Source organism: Taudactylus pleione, unplaced genomic scaffold, assembly GCF_031769625.1.
Source record: "Taudactylus pleione unplaced genomic scaffold, aTauple2 ptg000386l, whole genome shotgun sequence".
In the NCBI taxonomy this organism is placed as follows: Eukaryota; Metazoa; Chordata; class Amphibia; order Anura; family Myobatrachidae; genus Taudactylus; species Taudactylus pleione.
Genome location: NW_028284787.1, coordinates 11824400 through 11852051, shown reverse-complemented (window position 1 = coordinate 11852051; position 27652 = coordinate 11824400). Strand labels below are relative to the sequence as shown.

The following is a 27652-nucleotide window of genomic DNA, read 5'->3' as shown; positions in this document are numbered from 1 at the left end:
GACCAACTGCCTTAGGGTATTTAGGTCTGACTCCTGCAACTGGAAGTTGCCTGATCAACTTTGCTGTTCCAGTGATTACTACGGTCTCTGGTGTTTTCCAAGAATAATCTACAGTTTGTTGTTGCAGCCCGCACGCTGACCACCAGTGCTACTTATATTAGCTTCTGTGCTAATTCCCAGCGTGTTACTTCAGCTTTCACATAACTCCATTGTTTCTTGTAATTCCTGTGTTTTAGTTTGCTGCTGAACTCTCTGATTACCTCCCTGTGTTCTTGTGGTGTCAGCTTTCATGATAATTGCTAGTTAGCTTCCAGCTGCAGCTCTAGCTATTCCCAGTACATACCTGTGTCCATTTCCTCTGTGTTTTTCAATGCAAATCAGCACCTGGACCTCTAATAATTCCCAGTACATTTTGCTGTATTCTGAAGCATTCTCAAGTTCATCACCAGTGTTCAAATATTCCATTCATCACCAGTGTTCTTGTATTCTGTTCATCACCAGTGTTCAAGTGTTCCATTCATCACCAGTGTTCAAGCATTCTCAAGTTCATCACCAGTGTTCAAGCATTTTCAAGTTCATCACCAGTGTTCAAGCATTCACAAGTTCATCAACAGTGTTCAAGTATTTAGTTCATCACCATTGTTCCCGTATTCAGTTCATCTCGAGTTTTTTAGTATTAGTTTATATACAGTTCATTTAATATAGATCCGGTCTTCTGTAACTCCCAGGTACCTGTCCAGAAGGTCGCGACCTGCTCACTTGGTGCAGCGAAACCCAGTCCTGATTGGAGGTGTCACTGGAGAAAACCACCAAGTGAGTTAGACTCCACGCATCTGGACAGGTCTAGCCAAACCTGGGTTTGGAAGCAATTCGAAGACTTTGTCATTGTCTTCCCATCATTTACCTCACAGGCTATCCTAACCCCCCCAGTTCTCGACCTCAACAGAGGTCTTCCTAGTGCCTGTGCATGACAGTATTCTAGGCATACTATTCGCTACAACATTCATTTGCACATATGTCAGTGCTCCTTTTTGCTTCAAAATACACAAAACTACATTTAAAAAGGACACTGAGATTATAGGTATGAGAATAATTGTTGTACTGATTAAGCACATTGAACTGGGAAAGAGCACCTGCATACACATATATACATACATACAGAGAGAGAGGAAGAGAGAGAAAAAAAAATAGTGCACTCACCAGATTTAAAAAAAAAACTAAGTTGAAGCTTTATTCCATAATCACATCATCATATTTAATCGACGTTTCAATCCTCCATGGGACCTTTGTCAAGATAAGTCCACTGGAACTGTACAATAGCACCACAGTGACCAAGACCACTATATATACCCCAGCCACTACCCTGACAACCACAAGGATGCTGCTGATAGTGACGTCATCACTAGTCCCCGCCCCTGTGATTGGTATGTCAGGGCTGGAAAATAATGCACATATCTACCTACTACAAGAACATCCTATTGCTCTATCTATGTGTCCCCAGAAAGGGGTTAAAGTGGGCGGAACTGCATTCCTTCAGTTCCATTTGAAGACTGAACCAGTTCCTCCTCCGGCCCACCTTACCCGTCCAGTCAGCACTCAGCCTGGCACCGCAAGGAGGCTCCATTTGCCGGGTACCCGCTGAGATTTTGTTACCAGCAGGGGCCCGGATCCTTTCCCATAGTGGCAGCCGGAGACTGGAGCTCACTCCTGAGCTCCGGCTTCCCCCACGGGCACTATTGGAGAGACGTCATGATGTCTCTTCCATAGTTCCAATGAGCAGTCGGATCAGACGTCAGCGGCTGCAGGAGCGGGGCTTAAGGTAAGTATTGTGTTTGTATTTTTACTTGTATTTTTTGTGTAAGGGGCATTACTAATGGGTGCATTAACACTGAGGGCATTACTATAGGGGCACTACTACTGGGGGCACTACCACTGGGGATCCTACTAATAGGGGCATTACTACAGGGAGCATTACTACTGGGGGCACTACTACTGGGGGCACTACTACAGGGAGCATTACTACAGGGGGCATTACTACTGGGGGCATATCATAGGGGGCACCATTACTGTGGGCAGTGCATAAGGGGCACCACTACTTTGGGCACTGCATATGGGGTACCACTACTGGGGGCACTGCATAAGGGGCACCACTGCATGTGGCATTACATAAGGGGCACTACTGCTGTGTTGCATTATGTGTAAGGAGCACTACTACTCTAGGCATTATGTGTATTAGGGGCACTACTACTGTGGGCATTATGTATAAGGGGCACTAATGTGGACATTGTGTAAAAGGGACACTACTGTGTCATAACATGAATAAGGGACACTACTATGTGTTGTAATGTGAATCAGGGGAACTATGGTTGTGTTATGTGAATAAGATTGTGCTACTGTGTGGCTTAATTTGAATTGGGGATACTATTGTGTGACCATGCCCCTTTCTTTTGAAACCACGCCCCTTTCTGCATCACACGCTGTCCCTTTATTGAAAAAGTGGGGAGGGAGGAGTTCCACCACATCTCTGGGACCACTTTAAGGGGAGTACTGTGGAGCTATGTACTGGCCACACATTGTAATATATATATATATATATATATATATATATATATTTATATATATATATATATACTGTGTATATATATATATATATATATATATATATATATTTTTTTTTTTATAAGAATTGAAGCACATGAGTGAATAGCAGTGCATTATATTCAGGAAGAACACTAGACAACATCTCACAGCAGTACACATGAGTGAATAGCAGTGCATTATATTCAGGAAGAGCACTAGGCAACATCTCACAGCAATACACATGAGTGAATAGCAATGAATTATACGTGGGAAGAACACTAGGCAACATCTTCCAGCAGTGTACATGAGTGAATAGCAGTGCATTCTATTCAGGAAGAACACTAGACAACATCTCACAGCAGTACATATGAGTGAGTAGCAGTGCATTATACACAGGAAGAACACTAGACAACATCTCACAGCAGTACATATGAGTGAATAGCAGTGCATTATACACAGGAATTTCACTAGGCAACATCTCCTAGCAGTGCACATGAGTGAATAACAGTGGATTATACACAGGAAGAACACTAGGTAACATACCTGGGACTTATAGAAGGACTTCAGAAGAAAATACAGAGCTAAAAAGATTCCTCCTCTCTCACCATGAGATGATGGAGGAGAAGGAAGTGTCTGAGGTGACGTCTACATAGGGCAGGTCGGAACGACATATCACTCTTCATCCAGTAGTGTGTACACACTGCAAAATTTGCTCAAAATTGTTGACCACATCTTCAGATTGGTTTGCACTGCACAGGCCGATCTGAAGATGTATTGAACAACTCACAAGAGTGCGCGATAGTACACACTGGACGATTTGTCATTCCGATTAATCTAAAATCGTGAAATCATCCAATATATCGTCTAGTGTATACCGAGCTTTACACTGCAATTTAGAATTAAGCTATGACATGCCCCTCTGTGTATTTTTCTCCAGATACAGGCATTTAAAATATATTTGCAATCATGTCGTCTGTTGTATAGTGCTGAAAATGAAGAACATCTAGAATAGGTTTTGTAGTTATCTCATGAAATGATACTACATTTCAGTTTGCTTTGTTCTCTAGTTTACTCATTTTCTGTCACCAAGACATCAATGCTTTGTGTTAGTTCCGCCTGCTGTTGTCCAAGGTTGGCTTACCGTTGTTTCAACCATATTACTGCTTGACTTGCATGTGTTGCCGCAAAATGTCACGTCTCTGTTAAAGAAAACGTCACCAATAGTCCAGTTAGTGTAGCTGACTGGTCCTAAACAGAGTAAAAGTAAGATTTAAAACACTATTAATTTAAGAGGAAGAACCACAAATGTTCAGAAATGTCCAGCGCAATATGACCAAAGTTGTCAAATATCTACTTCTTTTTCCAGGTGGAGTATCAGTAGTAAGTACTTCAGATTATCTAGGAGTATGAGCAGATAGGGGGGCACACAATGGTAAGATAATATATAAAAACAGGTATTCATCAGACCACCGATCTCCGGAACCTTAATAGTACCTATTCCCCCTGACCTCTGTCTTCTCCTCCACCAGGTCAGACCTAGGGCCTGTTTCAGAGCCATTTGCAAGATGTGCTTGCTCGCTCCCAGCATATGTAAATCCAGGGCACGCACAGCAAGGCAGGCGATTGTACGGCAAGGCATTAGCACGCCCACTATGTCTTGGCGAGTGATCACTTTGTATAAGCTGACGCCCACCATCCATTAATGAGATGCCCACTTGTGCACGTCAGATCCAGGAAGTGCATGAAAACACTAGTACATCGAGCACCATCGGATGTGCTCACAGCGCTTAAGGTTGACTATACTTGCCCGCAAGCATTGTGATCCTTTCAGTGTGAAATGCATCCAGGTGACGTGTACAATGATGCTGCATGTTAATTATGCATGCCTATGAAACGGTGTTGAAACGCACAGGCATGCCTGCATTTTAGCACCTCCACTCCCCCGTTTCTAGTGGCCTGGCCCTGTTACCACCCACAAACGACCTCTCTCCTGTCACTCATTCAACTGGGCTGTCTATGCTGAGCGAGCAAGTGATTCCCGGTGTCGCAATGGTTCGGGCAGCGCAATGTGACGCATACGCATGCGCAGAATGCAAACATCGGCCAGCAACGAGCGATCGCATCCTAGCGAGAAGGTCTCAATCAGGTCCTTAGTCACTTCCTGGTCACTGCCCAGTGGTTGTGCCACTTAAATTATTGTTGCTTTAATTCTTTAGACTAAATCCCTGGAATTTACAATTACCATGTTTCCTGCAACTCACAGGGCTATATACTTTTATGGAGTTCATTTATGAGGTTTGGCCTTTGGGGGTCCTTAAATTCTGATGCTTGTCCCATGTAAATGTCCTCCTTTACGCATGAAAATATTTCACCTGCATTCTACTTGTGGCTGCCACTGTAAGCAAAGTCCTGATCTTAGGGGGTTTGGGGGCAGGGAAGGGGCGGCAACAGCCTCCGTTTCCCAAAGCGGAGGCGCATCACTTCATTTGGGAGGGAGAGATGAGGCCATGATTTCCTGCCTCTTTTCTGTCATCTGCAATGGCTGGCCTGCGTGACCCTATGGTCACTCAGCTGGCCGAGGATCACGCAGATGATTTGATGCTGCGTCCTTGGACGCAGCTCGGATAATTTATGCATGCAGGAGACATGACTCCTCCTGCTGCATTAACATAATTACAAGGAGGGAATTGCAAAGCTGCTTATGTGCAGCTGTGTACGGTATGTGTGTACTGTCATATTTTTACTATTTTTTTACAGAGGGGGTATGCTGCTGGCACATGTAGTTCCACAAATGCCAAAGGGTAGACATGCTGGCACATGCAGTCCCACTGTAAAAAAACATATTATTCCCACAATTACCCCTGCACCCACCATCCAGGGGTGCAGGGAAGAGCCCTGGGCTTCAGCCTAGGCATGGGGTGCTCTGGAGAGGGGGGGCCTTTATTAGGAGGGTCCCCACCTCCCCTGAGATCCCCGGCCTGGGCTGACTAGGGTCCCCTGGCTGTGGCATTATACCCCAGCTAGCTTGAGTTTGGTGCTGGTTTAAAAAAACAGTGCCCCCCATGCTGTTTTTCCCTGTATTTTTAAAATCATTACTGGCTTACAGAAAATACGGGGGAACACTACACGTTTTGTCCCCTGTATTTTTAGAACCAAGACTGGCTCAGGAGCCTGAGGCTTGTTATGCTTTGGGGGGGAACCCCACATTGTTTATTTATTTTTTTAACTGTAGCCCTTTTTAGGCTAATTACAGGCAGAAACATACACAAATCACACTGATCTGTTTCTGCCAGCCAGGCAGCTCAGGACATAGGCCCTCATTCAGAGCCGCTCGCAAAAAGCGAGCGCTCGCTATAAATGAGTGTGGCCACTTTTTTTTTGATCACCCACAGCTTTAGCGAGTGGCCAGGTGATGGTCGCAATGGTCTTTACCATCACGACCATCAGGGCTTGCGACGAGACCCTTGTGGTAGTGTCTCGTCTGCCTAAACCCCAGTGAGCATTTGGCTCTAATAGAATCGGAAGCTCACTACTGACATCACTCGTGATGTCAGTAGGGCCACCCCCAAACAGCAGGCATTCCTTCGAGAATGCCTCTGTTTGGCCAGCCACCTCCCCGCCTACAGAACGGGGCGAGCTGTCGATCTACATTGACAGCTGCCCCGTTTGTGGCAAACCTCGGAGCGAGAGAATTTCTCTCTCGCTCCGGGGCTTACTCACGTGGTGCGTGCCCCACCATCGACCCGCTTGCGAGTGCATAGCACTTGTGAGCGGGTCTGAATGAGGGCCATAGACCATTTGAAACTTCTATTTAGGACTGAGTTTGCTAAAATTACACCTGTGATTATAATCTTGATTCTTGGTAAATTCCCGAGTTGTATTCATGGATATAGAAAGGTACTGTATCTGTGAGTTTGGCCGATGGTGTATTTATTTCTATTTGTGTTTTCACCCATGTTTTAAAGGCAGTTTCATGATTTCTCACCCGAGTTTGCCTTTAGTGAATTTCACAGTTCTAAAAAATGGCCAAACACACCTGCGATTTCAATCTCGACCATACACGGAGCTTAGTAAATTTACCCCTATGTATCTACAGAAGGAATGAATAAGTAGAACAGGGCTTCACCCTAATAATATTCAAATGACAGTTTAAAAATTAGATGAGACTTACTGTTATCAGGCTCTAAATAGTGAAAGTTTATACCTTTAAATTGTACATGAAACTGCAATTAACAATCCTCCAAAAAACTGTACCTCTGTTAAGTATCTACTACTATATATTATTATCGTCAACTTCATTGTTGTTATTTTAGTGCTTTATATGTAAATCTATACAGAACTATAAGACATGTAAAGGTGAAGTACTCTTATAATAATTGTCATTGTAATTTTGTAACAGGAAAATCACTGCAGAAGAATAAAGATTCTTGGAGACTGTTACTACTGTGTATCCGGATTAACGCAGCCCAAAACAGATCATGCTCATTGCTGTGTGGAAATGGGACTGGATATGATTGACACCATTACGTAAGTAACATCTATAAAGAAATGTATTTGAAATCACATATCCATACTCCCTAGCAGACACGATTTTGGTTAGATAGGTCTAATCTCCATGCTTGAAAAGCTTCCAAGCTGAGAGAGTTTGGGCAAAGCCTTGGGGGTGTGACTTAGATGGATTGGGCGTGGCTAGGGTGAATTTGAAGTATTCTAAAATGTTCTGATCCAGAATGTTGACAGTTATGTCTGAATGTACAGCAAGTACACAATAGTGCTTGTCTAGAAACTACTTGTGCATGGATGGCACACAAACATACAGGAAACGTAAACGGTTTACTTTTGGGTAAGAAATTCAGCACGTGTAGTTCATATGTGCTCAGTTGATTTAGTAATCCTGTTCTCAGATATTATTCTGAATTATAACCGCTGTCTAGCCCTTATATGCTTTGTCAAAAGTTAATTTGTTTGTCTCAACCGTGTATGTTCTTGAGAAAAGGACATTCATGCCAGATCAAATGGATCAGATACATAAAGTAAAGTAAAGTACATGATCTTTGTGAGGTCAATATACAAGTTGCACAAGATGGTGCCCTGCTGCTATAGATTTATTTCTTGTAATAATTTCATGGTGAATGAAGATATTTTTCTACATGGAGGAACATTGTTCATTAAATGTACATTGTTGGTAAGAGGAAGATGCCTATTGCTGGCACATAAAACAAACCATTTGTTATGATATTTTGCAGTGTTTTTATAGTTAATTTAATCATGGACAAAAGGAAAACAAACATGATCATTGTATTTTCTCATTCCATCTTCATCATAATAAGCATCCCTCAGCTTATACTAGTATTTTTGTTGTCTCTTTTCTGTGGTTCAGTGTCACTGTTCAAAACATAGAGATAACACAAGATATAAAATATACATTAATAATGACTATCTACAATAAACACTGTAAGTAAAGTCTTGGATTTTGTATATTTCAAGTCTGTAAGCATCTATGGTATTTATTATAATACACAACACAACACAAGACACAGTGCAGGTAGTGTGAATGTATTATACTAAAATAAATGCATTATTTGACCACACACTTGTTTGCTTGTAAAGCATTTGTATAAAACCGCTTTTCACCAGTGCACCACTCAATTCCAGTTTAGAATAGACTTCTAGGTATTGCCAGTCATCGATGTTTGGTACACTGGGGGCCTGATTCAGAGACAGAAACAATGGCAATTATTACACAGATAGAGTGATTGTTTGCTAATGCACGAACGCCGCACGCGCAGTGATTGCATTGTGATCGTGGCTGCACAGAGGACCCACTTGCAAAGTGAGTGAGAGGTAGTCAGCGTTTAGGGGTGGCAACAGGATGGTGTCAGACCGTGTAAACGCTGTTTCATGGGTGGGCATAAATTAGGCATTGCAATCTTTTTAGCAGCATGAGAGCTCACTGCTTGTCAGGAGAGCTGCAGAGTCTGCGGCTGGTCAGACTTGCCGCATATGAAGCATGGCTGCCTGCTGTTCATCGATAGTACCGATGTTTATGCTGTTGCACGTCGTCATATGGATATGAGCAGGCAGCTGTGGGCGTCTCTATGCTTGTCTGTGCTTTGGAAGCTTTAGCATATTATATAACTGCCATCTGTGAGAGTATGCTGTTGCGTTTTCTTTATTACTATTCTTCTCTGAATCAGGCCGTGGGTTTGTGGAGCCTGACACATGCTTCTGCTAACACAGAATCCCCACATGCTGAAAGCCTATGTTTTCCTTGTTAGGATTCCTTAATGCATAAAGTGCTGTGTGCATCATGTATTTTGCTTTCTTTTCCATTTCTGTTTCTGTTGCTGCCTTTTGCCACCACTGATCAAGAAACAAAATATATATATATAAGATTTACTAAATGGCTTTCTTCTGCCCAAATATTGTACTTGTTATATAGAGTAATTTGTAAACTCCATGCCACTGGCCCTACAGTACTTTGTCATATATTACGAAGATGGCTTACCATGTGCTACATGCTTAACACATATTCTCCCTATACAAGTCACATGGATGCGGAGATTCTGGCTAGATAAATGCTGTAAATTTAGGCTTTAGTGTTGCTAGCCAACAAATTGGGAGCTTAATTTAATTTCATTTGGTATAGGGTAGAAGAAGGTCTTAAACAACATGTACATCACCTATTGTTGAAAGATAGTTTAGATATTTGATTTTTGCCATGTAAAGCTTGTCTGATATGTAAAGTCATTAGTAGAGGACTTCCAGGTGTGATTTAATATAATTTTTCATAATTATTATTATTATTATTATTATTATTATTATTATTATATTACTTAACTTTATGTAACTTTAATGTAACTTTATTTTGTGACATTATTGCAGCTTGCTTTTTCTCTTACAGTGAATTATTGTACACACACAGACATACCAAACATTTTATCATTCCAATGGCAGATAATATATTGCAAGGGACTAATTCTTTCAAGCGACTTTTTCAAGCACTATATGTCTGCCAAGGGCAATCCAAGAGATTTGTTACATTTACGATGACATTTATATTTTGAATGTTTTTAAAATTTTGTCATTAATAATAGTCACATTTGAAAACTCCACCCAGTTAGGATGGGTACACACTTGTATGACCAGCAATCTTGACGATGGTCGGGGCCATTTACAGTTACCCCAGACCATGCAAGATTGCCGGTACACAGTACCCGATGTAATGAACGTTGGAACGATACCAAGTTCCATCCTTCATTACACTGCACAGCCCCGCATATGATATCGTATGCGACCCACGGGAGCACTGCCCGATATGCCCAATTTGTCATTTGGCAGATATTGGGGCGATAACATGCAAGTGTGTGCCCACCCATAGAGTCCTGGGTGAAAATAATTTTCTCAGAGATTAAATTTTCTCGACAGTGGAAAGCTGACCCGGAACTAAAGATAGGCATTGATATCACAAAACCTAACTTTAGCCCCACACCGAAATTCCGAAGGGCCGGCGGGGCTTACTAGCTTTTAGCCGCGGGGGGAGGGTTAGGTTTAGGCACCCCCGGGAAGGCTTATTTTTAGGCTAGGGGAAGGTGGAGTTAGGGTTAGGCACCACTAGCGGGAGGTTAGGGATAGGAACCCCACGGGAGGTTTAGGGTGCAGGAAGGGGGGTTTCGGGTTAGGTGCCACCGGGGGGGGGGTTTAGGGTTAGGCACCACCGGCGGGAGAATAGGCTTAGGCACCACTAAGGGAGGGTTAGGGGGAAGAGGGGTAGGGTTAGGGCACTTACCTTCCTTGTCAGCATTTTGATCCATCTGGCTTCCGGCGTCTGATTGGACTTCATACGCATTTCATAAATGACAGTACTTAATCCTCCTTAAAGGAATAACCAATTTGTGGGGGATTTTTTTTTATTGTTATTGGTACAGCTCATTTGCACAGTGATGAACATTATTGTTGACCAGCAGAGGTCATGAGTTTGCTTCAAAACCAGTGTCCTGTATGTGTGGAAATTATATGTTATCACTATGTTTGCGTGGGTTTCCTTTGGGTACCATGGTTTCCTCCTACAGGCCAAAAACATATTAGTAGATTAACTGGCTGCTGATTAAAATGCACCCTAGTCTGTACAGAATGTGTCTGTGCATGCTTGTGTGTTAGGCATTTTATTGGATAGGGTGTGAAGTGAATTACAAATATTATCTATGCTGCTCAGTTGGCGGCACTATAAAAATAAACATTAGTAACAATAATACTGATTGTAAAGGGACTAATAGTGTTGTTTCAAACAGAACTTCCTAAGCTTGCACCTTTGTTAGAGAACCTCTCTAGTAGAGTGTACCTAATTGTATCTGAACCTAAAACTATGGGGGAGATGTATCAAGCCTCTAAAGAGTGGAGAGGAGGAGAGAGGAGGACAAGTGCAGAAGTTGCCTAGAGCAACCAATCAGCATCTAGCTAACATTTACAGTTTCAAGTACATTATTTGCAATGATCAGTAGAAGCTGTTTGGTTGCTATGGGCAATTTCTCCACTTGTACACTTATCTACTCTTTAGAAGGCTTGATACACCTCCCCTATAAGTTATCTCACTTCATGGAGCAGAAATAGTATGCACATGTTCCTATCCACACCATCTGCCATGGCAGATAGCGCAGATTATGGAGGCTTTAGAGAATTCAACAATGCAGATAGGCCAAAGATGGCAAACAGAAACTGAATGCTCAGGCAAAAGTGTGTTCACGTGCGAAGTAAAGAGCCACAGATTAACAATGACCAGGTGCACTGAAAAAACTTAAATGTGCCATTTTAAGCAAAGGCTATAGAAAGTGTAGATTACTATATTCCATATCAAACAGAATACTGCCACCTCATGGAAACATGGCATAATGCTAGAGTCTAGAGACATTCGTTGCATTACATAATGTACTGTATAGTAAGCTTCTGAAATCAAGGTGACTGGGCCTATAATTTATTCTAGATAGAGATGGTTATCAGTGGTGTTACCATCAATGGAGATATAGTAAGTGGCCATCGATGGTCACCAACTATGCAATGGATGTCCATCGATGGTTTCACTAACCGATGGTCATCTCTTTTCTTTGAATGACTGCTTCCAGAACTGACAACATAGAGTGAGCTCATTCACTGGTCAGCACTGCAGAGTCGTGGGATAAATCACACTTCAGTGTTCAAGCAACAAATTTTAAACTCCCTTCTGGAAGCAGTTTGACTGACACCGCTCTATTCTTAAGCCGAGGACACAGCCTGATACACACGGCAGGCATCTCTTACCGGCTTCCTAATTGTAGACACAGTGGGAGCAGATAGGCATCGCATTTTACTGGAGACTGGACTCCATATGCATTGCTCCATTACTGGAGACTAGGTAAGAACAGGCGGTTATTGTCATATCAGGAGACGAGATTCCCTGTATTTCATCAATGTCACTGTTGACAAGGTGAGAAGGATTACCTTTGGCCAGTTCGGGAGCTCCCGGCCGTCAAAGGTGATGACTGTAATTTTTTTAACTGCTGCAGCGGTGAGTGCTAATGTTTTTTTACTCACTAACATTCCTCCAGCATGCAGTGAAAGTGCGGAGCAGATTGATTGTTATCATCTAATAATAAACATAACACACCATTTCACCTGCTGTTACATCTGAGTGCTGCACTAATTTCAACCATCCATTCAGGCATCACCTGATTTGGATTTGGATGCACACCATAGTGTCTCCCAGTCTATCTCCTTCTGATGTGTACTACAATGGAATGATAACAAGTGGACATGGACTGTTTAATTTATCAGAATCCTTTTCTATTAATTGTGGTGTTTTTAATGTTTAAACACTTTTTATTAATTCCACATCAGTGTTATTATAATTTTTTATGTTTATTATCGTTATTATTTTTTCTATGTATTACCATTCATTGTATGTAATTAATAAATTGACATATTTACTTATTTCTATATCATATGGCATAATTGTTCTTTTCCACTCATTATTATACATATTTTTTATATATTATCATTATAGTTGATATATATTCTTATTATTAATTATTATTTTTCATCCATTGCCCATGGCAAATGGTTATTTATACCATTGTGATTAATATCTAACTATTGATTTGGGCTGTTCACAGCGCTGCTACTTTTTCTTTTGTTTTTCACTTTCGGTTCGCAACCTTCTAACAGCAGCGTGTAACATTACCCCTTACCCTTATACCTATGTATATTAGATATCCTATTTTCAGCACCTGTGGCTATTATCTTTTTTCTTGCTGTACAATCATACCTACAAAGTAGCTTAGATTTACAAAATTGCAGTCCTCCACCTGAAGTATCAGGAAGTCACCTACGGCCCTCTGAAATCACCAATGCTTCTTCTATCTTTGGCTTCCGTTCCTGACAAGTCTTTTAATCACATTAAGACTTATGATGCATACACACTAGACGATTAATTGAATGATAACGATATCAATATTGTTCATCACGTTTAATATCGTCCAATGTGTATGCAAGACATCGTTAATGATGGGTGCTCCCGCAGATCATTAATGGTGTCTTTCCCCATCTGATAGGTACCTCCATTGTGAAGTAGCAATTTTTTCTAACCAGAAATCTCTTGAACTGTGAAGGGTTGAGTAAAGTGAAAATAGATGTTTCATGCCAACAAAATGTTTTATTCAGGGAATGAGGTAGAATGTCTATCAACCTTTAAAATAATGATTGAGAAGTAAATTGCAATTAACTTCAACCATAATCTTCATCACCCTCAATTTCAACATTTGTTTTTCAATATTTACCCAAATGTAAGTAAATGTTATCTGCAGTTCTTGCTCTGCCTCCCAAATTAAATTATTTTTTATTTTCTTCTGAGTCAGATCCATGCATCAGCTTTGCAAATTAGAGCACTCATTCAATTTCTACAACTTTGGCTGCCAATAACATTAAGTTTTTTTTCTCTAGTTAAGTTGTACAGTAGTGTCATAGGTAAAGGAATGCTTTGCTTTTTCATCAAAGGCTGCTGTAATTGGAGTCTCTATTTTTGAGTCAACAAGAACACTATATACAGTATATAGATGCATTTTAATAATCTGATTTTCCGGTGCTGATTCTAAGAAAGGAGGTGGTTGCTCTTCAATATTTTAATGCCTTTGGTGCATAAGTCAGCTTGTTCAATACATCTTTTTAACTTCAGAAAGATTATTTTCTACCTCATTTACTTCATCATGTCTAGATGGATCATCTACATTACTTTTAAGTTTACATTTTTTGATGATGACCTAACAGCTGAGTTAAGGGTCTGTGGGCCTCATTCAGAGCCAGACGCTCTGACCAGAGCGCTCGCTCTGAATCAGGGCCCTCCTGGCCGCTCGCATAGCTGTGTTTGACCACCCACAACTTATGCGAGCGGCCAAAAAGATGGTCGCGATGGTCAAGACCATCGTGACCATCGGGCTTGCGACGAGACCCTGCGGTAGGATCTCGCTGCCGCAAGCCCAGAAGTGCTTTTGGCTCTATCAGAGCCAAAAGCACTCCCACTGACATCACTGGTGATGTCAGTGGGGCCGGCCCCAGATGGTAGGCGTTCCCATGGGAATGCCTCCGTCTGGGCAGCAACGCCCCTGGCACGCCCACCAAAGGGGGCGTGCTGTCCTCACCATCGATAGCTCGCCCCCTTTGGTGCGAGACCCATAGTGACAGCCTGGCTGTCGCTATGCGTGTCTCGCGCATGCACACGACGGAGCTCCCTCCGTCATGCGCATGTGCACTAGGGCACCATCGACCCGCTTGCGAGCGCTCGGCGCTCGCGAGCGGGTTTGAATTAGGCCCAGTGTTTTTACCAAACCATTTTCCTTTTTTTGTTTATTTTTGTTCTTTATACATATTTTGTTAACATTGTTAATAGAACAAACAAAAGTATATATCAGAAGATGGTGGTACCAATAAAAAGTGATAATGAACAGAACAAAGACAGAGTAAATCTCAGGAGTCAATAAGTGCATTAGCCACAAGTGAATAAAATGAAATTAATAAAAGTAGCACTGTAATTTCTCTGGTGCACAGAATCAAGAACAAAAATGTAGTTAAGTTAACTGATGTAGAGTAGTCAAAAAGTTCTGCTTCCCTGAACTGAAATTGCTGTATGCTGTGCAGATAGTGAGTCGGACCACCAACTGACCACAAATACTGCTTTATACGTTTCTGGAAAGATGATTTGTAAATGCAACAAGACTAAGCATTTCTCACACAGTGATCAGTAGATGTGCTAACCCCTATTAGACTGCTAGAGAGAAAGAACACTACCAGTGGTAATATTAATTGTTCATTTCGATTGCAACACTGAATTTGTGCTCCAAGATACCTTATGCTTTTATAAACTGTTCTACTGAATCATAATTGTACTTACTCAATGCCGATGATGGCAAAAATTACTAAATACAGATTATTATTATCCTTTATATATATATAGTTCCACAAGGAGACCGCTGCACCTTACACAGTACAGAAGCAATATGAACAACACAAAAAAGTGACTAATGCTGGGTACACACTGTGCAATCTGGCAAAGTTTATGCACAATATGTCTGTGGATGATGTCTTAAAGTTATATAGTATCGGCCGCGCTGCATGGCAGATGTGATATATATTTGAAAGATATGTAATTCACATATTCTTGTATATTGACCTACTCATATGCTAGTCACAGAGGCGCCACAATGGGTGGTGACACCTTGTGCAGCACCTCTGTATCCCTCACCCGTGTGGTCACGCCCCATGATTTGTCCCATTTCGGCAGCGTGACCACATGTCACGCCCCAGTTGTCATCATGCTGGGGGCTTTCACACACTCCGTGTCATGGCTACAGATGCTTGAGACTCCTGAGAAGAGTCAGGCTTGGTAGGCAGTACAAACTGAGGTAGTTTAAGGAACGACCTTCTCGTGAAATGGCACTGGCACGAAATGATAAAAGTAAATAGAATTTATTCAAGGACAAAACTATATGGCAAAGTTCAAACATAAAATCCCATCAACACAAAGTTCATAACATACAATAACAGATGCAGGGGTGGAACTCTGGACCTCATTCAGAGCCGGACGCTATCAGCCGTTCGCTCATACGCATTCGATTGTTTTAAACCACGCATGCGTCCGGTTCTCATTGCGCATGTGCGGTCGGATCATTGCGGGCATTTTTCGTTCGCTCGTATACACAGCGAACAGGAAGTGACCTATGTCATTTGATTGACAGAATGTTCCGTTTATGGGTGGTAACGGGGGTGGAGATGAGAAAACGCAGGCGTGGCAAGGCGTTTTTTGGGCGTACATGTATTATCTTGTGCGAACGTCCAATGTGGACGCTATTTTGTACACGTCACTGTGTGATCCAGTTTCCATTAAGACTGCTCGCTCAGCTTGTGGTCTGGTATAGTCTACAGCAATGACGATGGTCTCCTCGTTCTTCCCTGGACTCATCATTGGTGTTGCGATTAATCAAGTGAGGCAACAAAAACAATTAACTTTTAATTGCTAAACAGCTTGTAAGGTGTTTAGCAAATAGACCTTTTTTAGTAGCTAAAAACCGTATGCAGGTGAACTACTTAGCTGCTAATTTATGGGGCATACAATCAATTAGCTAACAAATGTTTGTGTTTTTTGTGTGCTTTTGGCATATTTGTAAGTGTTAATTTTTTAGGCAAACAATATTGTATGCATGTTTGGTTTTTTTCAATTTTATTTTTTGACCAAGAAAACACTCGTCCTTTTGTTTTTGGATAATTGTTAATAAAAACTCATAAATTGTTTTCAAGCCTTTTTTTGTCCAAAAAAATTTAATATTTCTATTTCCGTTGTATTGTTTGTAAGTTTGTTAGAGGGATTACCTTTTAACCAGTTTGTGAATAAATCAACAATAGAATTTTGCAAATTTGGTTCCAAAGTTTATGAATTATTTTTTTTTGGGTTTACATTTTTTTTTTAAGTAAACATAACAAAATGTAGAAATCATTTGGGCCACACACCCACAAAATAAGTGGCATTTGAACACAAATAAAACAAATAAAAACAATTCACAAGAAAGAAGAGGGAGGTTTTCGGCATGCAGGAATATGGGGCAAACACAGAGATGGATTGTGGGGAAATTAGCCAGTGCTGTCATCGCCTTTTAGGCTGTTTGGCCGGGGGTTGGAGGGAACCTGAACGGGTCCGGGAAGTCCTTCAGCTGGCCTGGCCAGAGGCAGATGTTGTGGCCTCTGGACTAGGCATAGGACTAGGCACATTTGGAGGGATGGTTGTTGTTGTGCCAGAGATGGAGGGTCCTGATGTTCCGGCAGGAAGGGAGGCCAGCTCCAAAATGTGCTGGCGAACGACCTGCTCCAGGGCATTTGCTATTCGCATGTTGGCCCCAGTATTTTCCGCCAGGGCCTTAGCAATGGTCACGTTGGCAGCAGCACTTTGCTCCAGGGCGTACCCTGCTACGGGTGGCGTACCTGTAGCAGATTGGCGTCTATCCTCTGCAGAATCTTGGTCTGCTGATCCATTTTAACATTGAGATCAGTGAGGAGGGCCATTGCCTGCGAGGGGGAATGCCCTGGACCTTCTGCCACAGGGTCCCCAGCTGGATCTACTGCTTCCTCCCCTGCAGAGCCAGAAGAAATTCTGCGGCCAAAGCTCACCTCTGGAGCAGACTCATCCGCCTGTGTCTCTATGAGAAAAAAGAGAAGAGAGTAAAATTATAATCTAGATATTGTCAAAAACACATTTCTGAGTTGTTAACATTACAACATTTACCTGGGGCAAACGTCTGGCATGTCGGTATCCATGTTTGACACGCCAAACAACTCCTCATTCTTCACACACCCCTGGGCCAGCTCCTCCAAATCTGTGAGATCAAGTGACACAGGGGTGGGACCCCCACCTGTCCCCCCTACATGCCTAGCCCTATCAGCCAGTTTTCGTTTAAGCCAATATTTGAAGTCGCTCCATCTGTTGGTTTAAAATTTGGCATTATTCCTGCAGTATTTTGACCTGTAAACACTTTTTAATAAAATGTAGATTTTATGTATCGGCGTTTGACCTCCCGGGTTGAACGTTCAAACTCACCCAAACCATTGACAGCACTGGCTATGTCGTCCCACAGTTTCCATCTCTGGGTTGCACCCATATTCCTTGCTGCCTGTGCCAGGTTGTCATTGCACATTTGCACCAAAACCTCCATCTCCTTCCATTGTGAATTGTGGCTGCCTTTTTTTTTTTGGCCCTAGTTTGCCTACTAGGCCAGCAGCCTCTTCCATGGCATCCTCCACACCCTTTTTTTAAAATGTTAAAAAATATTTTTAGTAAAATGTTTTAAAATGTAATGTTAAACATACGCATTTTCCCATTAAAAAAAAACACTTACATGGTGCCTATTGGCTAGTACTTTGCTGCTCTGTACTCATTGTTTTTTCTCAATGCAGCAGACCGATTTGGGCCTTCAGTGACGTTTTTAGACATGCGTTAGCATTATTCGGCCGCATCATTCCTTGTGCGCTCCTATTGTCCATCCTTAATTTGAGCAGGAAAATAAAGCCTATTTATGGCTTGGTGTGACTCGAGTCGAGGTGGCATTTTAGGATTGTTGGAGGTTTTGCAGTGTAACGGATTGTTGGTGCTTTGTGGTTGTTTCGAAGGAGTAGTTGTTATTTGTGATATTTCTGTTTTTTTTCTTACTTGTTTTTTTTCCGTTAGCATTTTTGCTTTTTTTTTGGCTATTTTTATTTGAATTTTTGAGTAAGTATTTCAAAAATCCACCTAAAAAATTTATGGTAAATAGTTTCCAATTTTTAAAATTATTTTTTTTTTAACAGTTATTTTGGCAGTGACCCAGTGACGTTTTATAACTTTGGGATATTTGTCTGTTTTTGGTAAGTGTTTTTGGTTTTATGAATTTACAAATTCGATGTGTTGGTCTTAGCATATGTTTCGCTAAGTAATGTTATTTTTTTGCTGTAAAAAATCATGTCTTACCACTAAATGTAGCATACTATTTAGCGAACTAATGTATCCTTATTTTACTGTAAAAGTATCGTATTATTTAGCAAACTAATGTTTTTTTTGGTTTTAACTGTAAAAGTAGCGTACTATTTAGCGAACTAATGTGTCCTTATTTAACTGTAAAAGTAGCGTACTATTTAGCGAACTAATGTTTTTTTAGTTTTAACTGTAAAAGTAGCTTACTATTTAGCGAACTAATGTTTTTTTTTTTTTAACTGTAAAAGTAGTATACTATTTTGGGAACTAATGTTTCTTGAATTTTTCTGTGTAAAATCATGTCTTACCACTAAATGTAGCATACTATTTTGAGAACTAATGTGTGCTCCCTTCTCTATTTGTTCGAAAACTATATTTGATTTCATTCATAGTTTATTAAATTAATCTTAAAAATATTTTCTACTTTTGAAATATAGGTTGGTTTGCACATGACACGTCCCAGGCCTGTAAGCATCTTTGGTTTGCTTTGAAAAGATAAGTATATTTTTCTTAACACATTTGACTAAAACAATAACTACCTGGCTTAACATTTCAGGTTGATGTTGGTCGTATTATATTGGCCCTGGTTCCAGAACCCGACCTACCTCAACTTCCTCCCAGGCGTAGGCCTCGTAGGCGTGCAAGGCCCCTGATATATAGAACACCTGTCACCCTTTTTAGAATGCCAGATGATGAGGTGTTAAGGCGATACCGTCTTCCACCACAAATCATCATAGACACTCTCATTAATAGAGAGTGATCTTGAACGGGAAATTGTCATTCCTACAGCAATACTACCACTTACGCAATTAATGTCGGTGTTACATTTTTGTGCCTCAGGATCCTTTCAAACCACTGTGGGAATAGTCGCTGGAATATCCCAATCCTCCTTTTCAAGGATCCTGAGGGCAGTGATGGAGGCACTTTTTAAACACCTCCATCATTTTATTAAAATGCCATTGGATATGGGTTCCCTTAATGTGGCGAAGGCTAATTTTTACCAAATTGCTGGCTTCCCACACATCATAGGGGTTGTGGATGGCACTCACATACCACTTCAGCCTCCAGCAAGGCTGGAGGCTATATTTAGGAACCGAAAGCACTTTCACTCGATGAATGTAATGGTGGTATGTGATGCCTCCCTCCAGATCCTGTCCCTGAATGCCAAATTCCCTGGCAGTGCACATGATTCCTTCGTCATCTGGCAATCAGGGATTTGGCCCAAATTAAACAACCTACAAGCTGGTGATGCGTGGCTTCTGGGTAAGTTGACACCTTCTGTTCTTGGTACACAATGGTCCTGATGGTTTTTTTTATATTTTCACAGGAGACAGTGGTTACCTTTGCACGCCCTGGCTGCTCACTCCTTATTTGGTTCCCACACCAGGGCCACAAAGTCAGTATAATTCCGCACTTACAGCCACCAGGCAGGTGGTGGAGCACTGTATCGGCCTTTTAAAAGGCCGATTCAGATGCCTCCACCGCTCTGGTGGCGACATCATGTATTTGGCGGCTATGGTTTCGAAAATTGTGGTCCTGTGTGGGATATTTCACAACATCGCCATAAGGAGTGGTGTCCCAATGCAGCCAGAGGATGCCTTGCCTGAGGACGGCCCCCCCGAGGTTAGTCGGAGGTCAGTATGTGGGGGGGCCATACGCGATGAAGTTGTGGCCAGATTTTTTAGGTAATTATTTCCACAAATTTTTTTAATTGCCACAATGTAGACATGTAATATTTTAAAGTACACTTTTAACTGTTTTTTTTTTTTCAATCCCTCAAATGACCCTAAAAATCCATGCCTACTACCTGATCAACACAAATGACTTTATGTGGACACATTGGATATAACTTCGGGAACAATGATTTCTTCTATTTGTGGATTCATGTTGGCATGCTACTTCTTCAAACAGTTCCTGATTGTGTTTTTTGGGGGGTTTTGGTGTGGTTTTGACTTGTGTGTGTGTTTTCAATGTTTGAATTTATTGTGTCAATTCACTTGGTGTTTATTATTTGTGTGCATTAAAATTTTATTTTACGTTAACCAACCATTTCCTTCGTAAATTACAACCAAGTGTAACCTGTTTCTAAAAATGCAAAGTTGCTTAATGCCTAATACTGTAATTTCTTAATTTGAAAAGTTTAGTACCCTGCTTTGTTGCTAAAAACAAACACCAAAGGTATTATGGTGAATCAGTATGTTTGCCATTCTAGGCCTAAGCAGGTAACTTTAATTTTAACATTACCCACACCAAAAATGATTCTAATTTTGAGGTTAATTCTCCAAAACTATTGGTATTGCTATGTGTTTAATGTGCAAGCTTACATACTTACTTGAGCTTTTGACAAACAAATTTACATTACTTTAAAAATCGAGGACAAATAGTAGACTTATGTAATGTTCAACAATCTAAGCTTTACACACAAGGAATGAGACTTAAATAAATCAAAATAAACGTTATTTTTGGAAAAAAACAAAACATTAGTGGCGCAGGCTCGCCAAAAGATGGTCCAATGAGACCAGCATTGCAAGGACATGGCCCCGTAGCTCCATTAATCCAGCAGCCAATGCCTTGTTCCGCCTCTGGTCCTCTGTGGGTTAAAAAAATGTGTGGATTAGTAAAATGACACCTTCATTTATATTTTAAAAAACATCCAACAATTCAGACTATCGCAAAAAAAAAACAATATACTAAAACATGCCCAAAACAAAAGGAATGCAAAACGAACAGATTCAAAACAAATAAGGGCCCAAAAATAAAAAATAAAAATCCAAAAAACAATAAGGTGCAAAAATACAACATTTGTGGGTAGCGTTAACAAGAAAGACACAAGTGTGAGTGTTTGGAAAGTGTCATATGTGTAAGGGGAAAACATCCTTGACATTGTTTCACAAAGATATATATCAAAAACATTGGAACTACTTTACTATTTTGAACTGCACAGGCAAAAGGACAACATCAAGCCAAATGTAAAAATCCAAAAAAAAACCATAGTTTAAAATGTAAACATACCAGTCAAAATGATGCCTTGGCCTGGAGCACTGAAATCCTCCTCTTCGGAGGTTGGCCAGTGGCTCTGGGAAGGAGGAGGTGTAATTTGGGAGGAAGTGGAGGGTGAGGAAAAGAGAGGGGGGGTTTGAGGGGAGGGGGAAGTTGGAGGGATGGTAAGGTGAGGAGAGGGAGGGGACTGATGGGCGGCAAGATCTGGGGTGGAGGGGGAATTTGGGGAAGAGTGGGCAGAAGATGTTTGGGTGGGAGTGGGGAATAGGGGTCGAGACACCCGTCTGCGCCGTCTCATTATCCGCTCGGCCCCTAAATGATGGAGAGAAGCATATTTAATTACAATACACTTTTGTTTAAAAAAATACCCTAAAAATAATAAAAAAACCTATACTGTAAACATGCACACGCAGGTAGGGCCAAAATTAACAAACAGGGCTATACTGTAAACATGCACACGCAGGTAGGGCCAAAATTAACAAACAGGGCTATACTGTAAACATGCACACGCAGGTAGGGCCAAAATTAACAAACAGGGCTACACTGTAAACATGCACACGCAGGTAGGGCCAAAATTAACAAACAGGGCCATACTGTAAACATGCACACGCAGGTAGGGCCAAAATTAACAAACAGGGCTATACTGTAAACATGCACATGCAGGTAGGGCCAAAATTAACAAACAGGGCTATACTGTAAACATGCACACGCAGGTAGGGCCAAAAAAAAAATATATTAACAAACACATAAACACTTACTTTCCACAATCTGGAGACGCAAAAGTGCAAGCAGGCGTGGGGGTCGGCATCTCAAATCCGACCACCTGCGCTCCAGTTGGCCGATATTTCAGCGATAGCCGATGGAACGCAGGCGGCGGCGCACCTCCGCATACGCCATCCACTTGCGGAGGTTTGTGATGGGGGGAGGATGATTAGTTATTCTCTGGTCCATCACCTCAGTGAGGACCAGTAGCTCACGCCTACAAAACGAGGAGGCTCTCATGATGGCAATGATTTTTTTAACACAAAACAGTTTTAATAAAGGCCCTAGAAAAAATTTGATTGGCTAATGTACTTTGTAAATTAACAGGAACCATTCTATTGGTTATTGTATGAGTCATGTGACCTACAGCCTCACAAATATAATGTGAGTTATGATAGGCTTGATGCAGTGACATGCGTAAGCTAATTTAAATAAAAAAATTAAAGTACTAAAATATGCCTATAAAAACAACGCAAAACAATAGTATCATTCCAAAAAACATTTAATTTCGAAAAAGAATCCCATTGGTGAAACCGTACGTATTCTGCGGTACAAATGACACACACTGACAAGAATAAAGTTTATTGACAATGAAAAAAAAAACAGGATTGCAAACATGTGAATAGCAATAAAGGTAATTAATATAGTGATTGCCATTAAATGATTAAAGTATGTTTGAAGAATGAAATAGCAGGCAATCAAAAACTGACAGGGCCACTTCCGGAATTGACTTATGCGAGCGTTCCCTGCAGCCAAAGAGGAGACGGACGGTCGCTATTTTGAACGTTCGCTAGCTAGAGGAGGGGTTGGGAGACTATGGGGTGGAAAATTAGCAACGAGTGAACATACGAGCGAGCGCTTGAATTAAAATATTTCCGCTCGTACGGCGGACGAGCGAACGGCCACTTGCGTCCGGGTCTGAATCAGGCCCTCTGTGAGAACAAAGTTCGTAGTGCACAATGAATAGGTGTGGAGGTGATACCCCGGTTCCGACACGAGGCCTGGGCCTCAAGGTAGAAATGGAGGTCCGGGACAGGGTTGAGCCCTGAGATGTGACGGATGTCCGGAACAGGGTTGAGCCCTGAGACGTGAAGAAATCCAGAACAGGGTTGAGCCCTGAGATGTGATGAAATCCGGAACAGGGTTGAGCCCAGAGATGGGATGAAGATCCGGAACAGGGTTGAGCCCTGAGATGAAATGAAGGTCCGGAACAGGGTTGAGCCGTGAGATGTAATGAAGGTCCGGAACAGGGTTGAGCCCTGAGATGGAATGAGGTTCCAATATGGCTTTGACTGTTAAGGTGCAGTTGACAACTGTTTGTTAGAGATGACCCAAATGGCCGTTTGAGTCGATAGTAGTAAATTTAAGCCAATAGTGCAGTGGAGAACAAATGGCAGTACTTGAGTAGAATAACAGTGGAAGAAACTATGGCAGCGCTGAGCCCAGCAGTGTGGTCGATAACCTGTAGCCGAACTTGAACCATGATACAAGCATTAATTTAGAAAGGCCCACAGCATACACCAGGCACAGCGAGGATCTGGCAGGAGTCCAAGAAAGACTTAAAAGTAATGTTGCACAGACAATGAGGCAGAGTTTGGTAACCGACTTTATACCAGAGGTCAGGGACCCATAGGAAGCTCAAAACATGTGACCCAGACAGAATCAGGTTTGGAAGAGTAAACAATCAAAGTATCCAGCAACCTGACGATGGCCATGAAACAGAAGATCACTGTAACTCTCTGTATACTGCATGTGATTAACGCCAGCAGCCAGGAAAGAGCCTCCAATGACCGCAGTGAAACTTTGGCAAGTGTAGTTTATCTTTATGTACAGAAATAGTCAGATTACTGACTCTCCGGAAGCTGCTGGTAACCCCCAAGCCTCTACAGACACAGGGCGTGGGTGTGAAAAGGATGAAGCTGCTCGTGACTTGGTGACACCATCCAAGAGAAGCTCTGCTATATTGGTGTCACCCCCTCAGATGTTGTCAACCGGTGCAGCCTGCACCCACCTAGTGATGCTACTTACTGGTCACAGGAACTAGGAACAATGACATCACAGCTGGTTAATGTGACCAGGCACATCATGTGGCTAATTGGTAAGTGTTTATGCTTACCAAAATCGGTTGGACGATTGACCAGCCCATCGGTCAAGTGTGTACCACTCCATAACAGCACAAAACATTGCAGACTATGGACACAGTTATAAAAACATTGCTGCAGCAGCAATCATAATACCCATATGAGCAGCAGGCCCCAAAACCCAAAGGTGTGGTGCTGTTGCTGATAGTGGGAAGGATATGATGGTATAAGTGAGGGAAGAAAAAGCACATGAGGGAAGGCAGCCTTGCTGAGAGCTAACAATATAAATATCTGTTACTGGACGACCTTGCTCCACTAGACGATCACATATTTTTGTCACTGATAGAATAGAGGGTGGATACTCTTCCCTGAGTAACCTTAGTGGGCTTACTTCACCACCTAAAGATTTCCTCTCACCCTCAGCCTCCTGATACTGACTCCTCCCACTGCATAGTGGGCGGGTAACACACTGGCAGCACCACCAGATGTGTCCTCACTTACTGTTTATCTGTACACCATGTGGCATGAAACACCCTTTGTGACTGAGATGCTCTGAGAGGAGTAGAGTCCTATATTTTTCTTCAAATTTTGCATCTGAGGCACAGTGAAAAAGCCACTCACTGTGTACCAGAGACACTTGTGTGTGACTTTAATGGCACAGGAATTGGTACAAGGTTGCAAATGAAGTACAACGAAAATTGTTGTGAGGAAAATATGTGTCAGAGCCCTTTTTACACAGATTTACGGCCAGTACTAGACAATTTCTAGTGTGTACCAACATGGTGTGCGATAAGTGTGTACACACTTGCCAATGCCATAAGCAACAGTGGGGGCAATGCTGCATGGCATCTGCTGATGATATTGCCCGTCGGACCTGTAAGCAGATCAGACGGGTGATGTCGTTGACGATGCATGGTACACACTACGCAATGTGCCTGACATCTCGTCCAGCCATATTGAACGAGATATCATCTAGTGTGTAGAAAAATGGGAATGTGTAAGGCTGCGCTCAACTAAATATATACAGTTCAGAATGGGAACCACCTACCCTGAATATAAATGGCAATAGAAAAAATGGTTTCCCGCACTCACCATATAAAGAATGGCACTGTGCTATAATAAATACCACTAACACAATAAATACTTGATAATATATTTAATGATCAAATCAATTAAAACTAGCGGGATGTCTCTCCCAATATGAAAAGGAATAATTGTGTGTACACACTTCAAAAAACTATTTCCTAATATCGGTATAACATCAATAAGACAGCATATACACAATACAGCATAAAACGGATATCTGTTTGAAGATATATATCAGTAATGCACAAATGGGTGTCTTAAGTACTGGTGTATACATATGTAGAAAAAAATAATAAATACAAAAGAGGGAGTCAGTGTCCAGAATAAATAGGCAAGTGTAGAAATCAGATCAGATAAAACACTATGCAACAGGCAATAGCAATGGAAATTCACCTGTAGATAGTGTCAGGATATGTGCCTGTAAAGATTATAACAATACTCTAAGCTCCGGTAATGACAGTCTGAGGCAGGGAGAAGGAGCACAGAAGGGTCTACCTTCAGACAGGTATGCATGGTGTGACCGTGCAGGTCCGAATCAGCGTCCGATCAGTGTCCTCCGCAATTGATGCATTTCACCTGTTCACAGGCTTCGTCAGTATCCAGAGTCCATGGATCTTCTCCTTTATCCCCACTATGGTGGCACGTCATACCCTGTTTCTGATGGAGGGCGTCCATGCTGGTTATAATTGCCCTCGTCTCCCGATAATGGCAAAATGCCTATCTAAAAATCCATTCTGAGGGCGGCATAATACCTATGCTTAGCCTCATCTCCTGATGGGATACAGGATGATCTAATTACGACAAACAAAAAACAATAAATGAAAAATCATAAAGAAAATGATACACAAAACAATATGATAATGCTCTAAATGTATACAGAAGAGATGAGGAACTAATAACAATACAAATCTATTAGATATTCTTAAAATAAAGAAAGAAATGGGGAATGTACTGGTAAAGTTTATGCTTAAAATATGGTGTGTGAGTTAATGTAAAAGTATGGATATAAAAATGAATAATATAAATACCTATTATTAAAATAAATTATACAAGGGGACTACAAAACAAAATAAATAAAATAAATAATGTAAAGTGTACCATTATTTTAGAAACGGACATACGTAGGTCAAAATCTATATTGAGACCTTTAGGGGTCAATGTTCCTAATTCATAAATAAGCCTTGTTTCATCTCTTAACAGATTCTCATTGAGATTACCTCCACTCCATGGGATGTTGACTTGTTTAAGGCCCACAAAACCCAATACGGATGGATCACTGCTGTGTACTTCATTAAAGTGCTTATGTACACTGTGATTTTCCTTTTTGTTCCTTATATTATTGAGATATTCGCTAATTCTTACATTCAGCTTGCAGATTGTTTTTCCCATGTATTGAAAGCCGCAGGGGCAGTGTAATAAATACACTACCCCTTTGGAGTGACATGTGATCCTGTCCCGTATTTTATATTATTTTCCAGTGGTGTTGGAAATAACGCTGATTGTCGTTTTTTTGTATAAGTATGTGTCTACTTACAGTGGTAGAAGCCAGGTGTGGTGTTATCCAATCAAGTCAGTTTTTTCTCCTTGAGGTGGTTCTTTACAAGTTTATTTCTTATGGTGGGTGCCCTTTTGTATACTATCTTCGGCTTATTGGGTAGAATGTGTTTAAAATCCTCGTCGGCTAATAAAATATGCCAGTGTTTGTTCAGACTTGCCTCCAGAAGTCTGCTTTGGCCTGAATAATTGGTGATGAAGAGAGTTTCTAGTGTGTTCTCCTTTTTTCCTCTTTGTAGTGTAACAGAGGATCTCTGTCCATGGATTGAATTTCCACTTTTTTATTTTCTACTAACTCCATATAGTAATTTTTCTCTTTAAATTGCAAGAGCAGATTGGTGGATTGTTTCTCAAAATCTTCCATCTTCGAACAATTCCTCTTAACTCTTCTCAATTGTCCTCTAGGAATGTTGGAAATCCAACATTTATGATGATTACTGTGGGCATCAAGATAACTATTGCAGTCCACAGTTTTGGTATTGGTCTTGGTTTCAATTCTTCCTTGATCTATGCAGATTCTAAGGTCTAGAAATTTTATACAGGTGTTGCTCACTTCAATTGTAAACTCCAG

General features: G+C 41.4%; 1 protein-coding gene across 2 annotated transcripts in view; it reads left to right on the top strand.

Annotated features, from left to right (window-relative positions):
- The window catches only part of ADCY1 (adenylate cyclase 1), a 480535-nt gene that overhangs the window by 253840 nt on the left and 199043 nt on the right, over positions 1 to 27652 (top strand). For both annotated transcript variants that reach the window (XM_088445657.1, XM_088445656.1), the window contains exon 5: positions 6980 to 7107. In XM_088445657.1, coding sequence (XP_088301783.1) covers positions 6980 to 7107 — 128 coding nt within the window. The remainder of the gene's footprint in view (positions 1 to 6979; positions 7108 to 27652) is intronic.